At 39.4% G+C, this 7,538-nt stretch overlaps 1 protein-coding gene across 14 annotated transcripts in view; it reads left to right on the top strand.

Annotated features, from left to right (window-relative positions):
* Positions 1–6,191, top strand: part of ptpn4b (protein tyrosine phosphatase non-receptor type 4b) — a 66,805-nt gene extending 60,614 nt beyond the window's left edge. For 13 of the 14 annotated variants that reach the window (XM_009296096.5, XM_005173946.6, XM_073936403.1 and 10 more), the window contains 3 exons: positions 22–170; positions 2,764–2,899; positions 5,458–6,090. In XM_009296096.5, the coding sequence (XP_009294371.1) occupies positions 22–170; positions 2,764–2,899; positions 5,458–5,556 (384 nt within the window). In that variant the 3' untranslated portion in view covers positions 5,557–6,090. Of the gene's footprint in view, positions 1–21; positions 171–2,763; positions 2,900–5,457 lie in introns of all 14 variants that reach the window. The other variant, NM_001044313.2, reaches the window with a different exon arrangement.
* The last annotated feature ends 1,347 nt before the right edge of the window (positions 6,192–7,538 follow it).

The raw sequence follows: 7,538 nt of genomic DNA, 5'->3' as shown, positions 1-7,538 counted from the left end.
TCTGTTTGTATGTTTGTGCAGAGTAAAGAAGAAAGGCAGATATGTCAGATGCAGTACCTGGCGTGGCCTGATCATGGTGTGCCGGACGATTCCTCAGACTTTCTGAACTTCGTCAGCCAAGTGCGCAGCAAAAGAGCCGACGGTCCAGAACCTGTGGTGGTTCACTGCAGGTCAGGCCTGGAAAATGTCCCAAAAACATGCATTAACTCTACGCCTTTGGTGTCTCCCTTCACTGACTCCACCCCTTGTTAATTCCCTGCATTGACTCCATTAATTTCTATACTGACTCCAGTCCTTTGGTGTCTTCCTACACTAACTATGCCCCTTTGGTGTCTCCCTTCATTGACTCCACCCATTTATTGATTCCCTGCATTGACTGGAAAATGCCCCAAAAACATGCATTAACTCCACCCCTTTGGTGTCTCCCTTCACTATCGCAACCCTTTTTGTTGACTAACTTCACTGACTCCACCCCTTTGTTGATACACTTCATTGAATCCACCCCTCCATTAACTCCACCGTTTTGTTGATGCACTTCACTGTCTCCACCCATTTGTTGTCTCCCTTTATTCATCTTTCACTGACACCACCCTTTATTTGACTCCTTCACTGACAACACATTTTTATTGACTCCACCCTTTTGTTGATGGACTTCACTGTCTCCACCCATTTGTTGTCTCCCTTTATTTATCTTTCGCTGACTCCACCCCTTCGTTAATTACCTGTATTGACTCAATTGACTTCTTCATTGTTGTCCTACACTGACTCCACCTCTTTATTGTCTCCTTCCTTTGAATCATCCTTTCACTACCTCCACCCCTTTGTTGACTCTCTTCACTGAATCTACCTTTTTTTTTTGACTCCCATTATTGGCTCGACTTCTATGTTGACTCACTACACTGGCTCCACCCCTTTGTTGACCCCCTTTATTGACTCCTTCACTGACACCACCCCTTTATTGACTCCTTCACTGACACCACCCCTTTATTGACGCTTTCACTGACACCACCCCTTTATTGACTCCTTCACTGACTCCACCCCTATATTGTTTTCTACACTGACTCCACCCCTTTATTGTTTTCTACACTGACTCCACCCCTTTATTGACTCCTTCACTGACATCACCCCTTTATTGATTCCTTCCCTGACTCCACCCCTTTATTGATTCCTTCACTGACTCCACCCCTTTATTGATTCCTTCACTGACACCACCCCTTTATTGACTCCTTCACTGACTCCACCCCTTTATTGACTCCTTCACTGACACCACCCCTTTATTGACTCCTTCACTTACTCCACCCCTTTATTGACTCCTTCACTTACTCCACCCCTTTATTGACTCCTTCACTTACTCCACCCCTTTATTGACTCCTTCACTGACACCACCTCTTTATTGACTCCTTCACTGACATCACCCCTTTACTGATTCCTTCTCTGACTCCACCCCTTTATTGACTCCTTCACTGACACCACCCCTTTATTGACTCCTTCACTTACTCCACCCCTTTATTGACTCCTTCACTGACACCACCCCTTTATTGACTCCTTCACTGACTCCACCCCTTTATTGACTCCTTCACTGACTCCACCCCTTTATTGACTCCTTCACTGACACCACCCCTTTATTGATTCCTTCACTGACTACACCCCTTTATTGATTCCTTCACTGAAACCACCCCTTTATTGACTCCTTCACTGACTCCACCCCTTTATTGACTCCTTCACTGACACCACCCCTTTATTGACTCCTTCACTGACTCCACCCCTTTATTGACTCCTTCACTGACACCACCCCTTTATTGATTCCTTCTCTGACTTCACCCCTTTATTGATTCCTTCACTGACTCCACCCCTTTATTGACTCCTTCACTAACACCACCTCTTTATTGACTCCTTCACTGACTCCACCCCTTTATTGACTCCTTCACTGACACCACCCCTTTATTGACTCCTTCACTGACTCCACCCCTTTATTGACTACTTCACTGACACCACCGCTTTATTGATTCCTACACTGACTCCACCCCTTTATTGACTCCTTCACTAACACCACCTCTTTATTGACTCCTTCACTGACATCACCCCTTTATTGACTCCTTCACTGACACCACCCCTTTATTGACTCCTTCACTGACTCCACCCCTTTATTGACTCCTTCACTGACACCACCCTTTTATTGACTCCTTCACTGACTCCACCCCTTTATTGACTCCTTTCTGACTCCACCCATTCATTAATTCCCTGTTTTGAGTTCTTCACCGACTCCACCCCTTTGTTGTCTCCCTTCATTGACTCTGCCTCTTTGACTTCTTTCTTTGACTCCTTTGCTGACCTTACTCTTTGGTTGTTTCTCTTTATTGGCTTCTTTACTGAATCTTCCCTTTTGTTGACTCTCCTTACTGACTCCAGCCCTTCGGCAATTCCCTTCATTTACTCCACCCCTTAGTTGACTCTCCTTTTTTATTCCACCCCTTCATTTATTCGCTGTATTGACTTCATCACTGACTCCGCCTCTTTGTTGACTTCCTTCACTGACTCTACCCCTTTGACGCCTTTCATTGACTCCTTCACCGAGTCCACTCTTTGTTGTTCCCTCCCATTGGCTTCTTCACTGACTCCACCCTTTTATTGTCCCCCTTCACTGACTCCACCTCTTTGACTCCTTTCATTGACTCTTTCACTGATTTCACTCTTTGCTGTTTCCTCCCATTGGCTTTTTCACTGACTCCACCCCTACATTAACCCCACCCCTTTCTCTTTCAGTGCTGGGATTGGCCGCACTGGGGTGCTGATCACAATGGAGACAGCGATGTGTTTAATAGAAGGCGGTCAGTCAGTGTATCCGCTGGACATCGTCAGAACCATGAGAGACCAGCGGGCCATGATGATCCAGACTCCGGTGAGTAGTTCACCCACTAAGGCCCCGTTTACACTAGTGCGTTTTAGTTTTAAAACGGCGTTGTAGAATGAAAACGATCCGCGTCCACACTCGCGTTTTACCCAGCGTTTCTGAACTGCTCTCCGTCCACACCAAAACGCTGAAAACGCACATCACGTGACCACACACACTCTCGGGCAAGCGCTCCAGCATTTCTACCCACATGAGAGCTCTGCTTGTCGGACTGCTCATCACGCATCCCCCACTGGATCTAATCTCACTATATTTGCTAAACGTGATATTTCATTCATGTTGTTGTCTTTATCTAACGACATAGGCCAATTCCCTGACTTTGGTCATTGGAATCTATTAAGTTACTTGTTCACGGGTAACATGTTTTGGTTAAGTGCAAAGATAAGTTAATGATTAATCCAGGTACATTGACTGATCGCTTGCCTTTATTTCCTACAATGTATAAACTTATTGTATGTTATACTTTTATAATTGTTGATTATTAAAACTGATATTCAGCAAAAGAGAGGGTGCGTTTCGTATTTTCACTGAAATTGAAAGGAGGCAGTTGTGATGTGAATGAAGTTATAAAGTACACTGTTCCCTTTGAAGATTTACGCGTGTCCTCGGTATGTTTTCCATATCAAACTGAGAAGGGGGAGACTGCAGCCTTGATCAAACTTGCGAAGTCTTAACTTACAAGAAGAGGATGCGAGACTGAACTGTGTGTGTGGGCTACTTAATATTGAGGAAAAACCCCAATCAGATAGGCGAACGTTTGCAGCCCCGCCTCCGTTTTCAGATGTCTCCGTCTTTCCCCATCCACACTGAGACGGAGCAGCAGCGTTTTAGAATGAAAACGGCCTCTCCAGCATTTTCAAAAAGCTCAGTTTTCGGCGCTCGAGAACCCCGGCGTAGTGTGGACGGATGGCGTAACCGTAGCAAAACTTATGCGTTTTTAAACTAAAATGCACTAGTGTAAACGGGGCCTAAGACAGGAAGTGGCCATGTTGGTGTATGATACCGATTTGCTTTTATGCATTTGGCGGATATTTTAGTTCAAAACAAATCTACCATAGTTGACTTGGTGTGACTTGTTTCTTAATAATGGTTAATTCAGGTTTTTTTCTGGTTGACTGACATAAATCATTGAAGTCCATATCGGAGTCATTGTATCAAACAAATTTTATTAACATCAGCATTTTGTTAGTCTAAATATTAGTCAATTCCTGGTGTTGTGATTCAAAAATAAGCATAGGTTGCACAAAACTGGCTAATTGTGTTCATTGAAAGAGTTATGGATTGTATTGATATATATTTTATACATACATATACACACACACACACAAAAACAAGCAAAAACACAACATATTTCAGTGCTTCCCACAGGTTTGAAATATACTTGCGGTGGTAGCCAGACTGAAACATATCTTTTACCCACGGCACATGCACCCCACTTTACTTTTTACAAAACTTTTTGTTTGCTTTTTTAAATATTTCCCAAATGATTTTTAACAGGGCAAGGACATTTTCACAGTATATCTGGTAATATTTTTTCTTCTGGAGAAAGTTTTATTTGTTTTATTTTGGCTAAAATGAAAGCAGTTTTAAATTTTTTATTTATTTATTTTTTTTTATTTTAAGGACAAAAATATTAGCTCCTTTAAGCTAAATATTTTTCGATAGTCTACAGAACAAACCATCTTTAAACAATAACTTGCCTCATTACCCTAACCTGCCTAGTTAACCTAATTAACCTAGTTAAGCGTCACTTTAAGCTGTATAGAAGTGTCTTGAAAAATATCTAGTAAAATATTATGTCCTGTCATCATGGCAAAGATAAAATAAATCAGTCATTAGAAATGAGATATTAAAACTATTATGATTAGAAATGTGTTGAAAAAATCTTCTCTCAGTTAAACAGAAACTGAGGAAAAAACTAAACGGGGCTAGTAATTCAGGGGGGTTAATAATTCTGACTTCAACTGTATATATATTAATCACAATTGATAAATATTGCTATTTTTGAAGCAAAACAACACAATTTGATAACAGTGAATGACTCGTTATGCATAAATATAGTTTAGTTTATTTATAGTCCAGTCATTGTCAAACAATATTTAGAAATATCAGTACAACAACTCAATAATTCTGGCAAACTTTGTTGTGGAAAACTGCCCAAAAAATGTAAAAAAAAGACACGATATGGTGAAACTAGTTAATCGAATTGTGTCAGACAATAGTGTTGTTTTATTTTTAGCATATATTTTTTTTTATATTGCTCTTAATACCGAGTCATCAATTTATACATTCATAATATCAAAGATTTTATGTAATAATACAATATTAATACAAAGTCTAGTTATTTTGATGTTTATTCAACGAAGTCATTATTTATTTTGTAAATTGAATGCGAAGATCCTCGTAAACTTTGATTAATTTAGTAGCTACTGAACTTTAAGCGACTCAATAATTTAACACATCTTTCTAATCTAATCTCTATTTTACGTGACTGTATTTTTATTAATGTGCACATTTGTTGTCTTTGTATGTTTATTTTTCTTCAGAGCCAGTACCGCTTTGTTTGCGAAGCGATTCTTAAAGTTTACGATGAGGAGATTGTAAAACCATTCGAGACTGAGCTTCCGGTTGAAAAAGAAGAGTGATCACCAGACGCAGCGTTTCTGAGGCTTTTCTGCGATTTGCAACTACTGCCAGTGAGACCTGCACTCAGCTCGCTGTCGCCCCCCTGCTGGAAGGCAGTGGAAATGACCGCCTGCAAGCTAGAATACAGACGAAAAAGCACTATTGCACTTTACAGCGACAAACAATGACTTAAGGGGATTTTTTTTTTTTAAGTATCAGGTTACTGATTAATAGGTACTGTTAATAATGTTAATTATTTGGGTTAGAGAACAAAATTTGCTTTTCGCTTTTGTGCCAAAAGCTAAAATGAGCCACAGTCCATGTCAGATTTAACCAACTAACGACTGCATTTGACATTTTATTAGTTATTTATTTGTTTCATTTTAACAGCGGACGTAAAAGCAACGGGTGCTCGCCCCATTTCTCTTTCCTTTTCCTGACTGTGACTGTAATCACTTTAATGTTTACGTATCAAACACGTTTAAACTGTTAACGTTGTTTTTTTTTATTATTGTTAAACAAAGCAGTCAGCCAATAAAGGTTTTAACACATTACTTTGGCAATTTTTTGTAACGTACTTTCACCTTTTTGTAAAAGTAATTCCGTTATTTGTTATCGGATATGATTTTGACGGTACAACGGTTCTCATGTAGTAAAATAATAAAAAAGGCCACCAGCTATGTTAAAAATGAGCCATGGTGAAGATATTTCTCGCTGCCAATTTTCACAGCTGTTTGCCTCTAAAACCAATTGGCGAATAGCTATGGCTAATCGCTATTTATTAAACGGCTACATGTCGTACATAAAAACGCCTGACATTTGTATGGATAAATATGCATCAGGCAGCTGTTCTGCTCTCAGATCCACATTTGCCGAAACGTAGAAGCATTTTGTTTCGAAATTAAAGCTGTGAATTTAATTAAATGGCTACGAAGATATAAATTTAACATACGAATTAGCTTAGCATCCTTATCCATAATTAAAATAAAAATATTTTTCCAAGATTGTGATAAACAAAAATTTATTTAAGTTGCTCCCCCTTAATATGAATAATTTTGCGTTTTTCGTTGAGTTAAACAATCTGGTTCACTAAAAGTGGGCTAATCATTGGTTATGCTTATCCATGTCGCGTCTTAACTAGTTATCGGGTAGCTATTAACCGATAGCTAATAGCTATTAACCGGTAACGGCAATATACACATTAGGTGGTCATAGTTCATTAGTATTTGCTGTGGATGTAGAGACGATGGCATTTATGAACTCATTGGCCGATTTAACGTTCAATTCACAGAAAGACGAAGTTTAACAACTGCTAACGATCAATAAATTTAACACGTTTATTTTTGTTCGCGAATGTGATTTTTCCGCATCTGATAGGTATGAATTATGGAGCGAAATGGTTTTAATGTGACCTTAGTTGTTATTTTTACAAACATTTCCCCCCTGTACAATGTTTTTGTGGTGCCATTGCGCAAACGATTTGGCGTCAAGGACCAATCCTGCCCACCGTTTTGAATGTGAGCCGATTTTGCTTCAGTGTACGTCGTTTTAGCGCAGCAGCTAGACATTTACTGCCGACATTGCGTCGGAAGTGGTGGTATTTTTGTATTCGATGAGAAAAAAAACGAACGAAAAAAAAAAAGGACAGCACTTTGCAACTGACTGTGGTAGTCAGCTGTGCTACTGTAGAGTTTATACTGTAATTGTGTGATGGGGAAAAAAATATGCTGTTGAATTATTTATGTTGAACATTTTGTCAAATACGGACACCTATGGGGGGGCTCTTAACTACATAGTGTCATATGTGAAATATTTGTAAATACAATGTTATATATTAAAAGTGTTCTGAAAAGATAACTGCTTATTTGTGTTATTTTTAAAGCGTAAATGGAAGAAATTGTATGTTTTTGTATATTTAAGTTTGTTGGTCTGTCTGTAAGAGAGCGGGTTTGTCTTTTGTACTCACTGTTTTATTTCCTACTGACTTTCATTTTTAAATTGT

The sequence above is a fragment of the Danio rerio genome, chromosome 22, assembly GCF_049306965.1.
Source record: "Danio rerio strain Tuebingen ecotype United States chromosome 22, GRCz12tu, whole genome shotgun sequence".
NCBI classification, from domain to species: Eukaryota; Metazoa; Chordata; class Actinopteri; order Cypriniformes; family Danionidae; genus Danio; species Danio rerio.
Note: the sequence above shows the minus strand (reverse complement) of the source record. Positions and strands in the feature narration are given on the sequence as shown.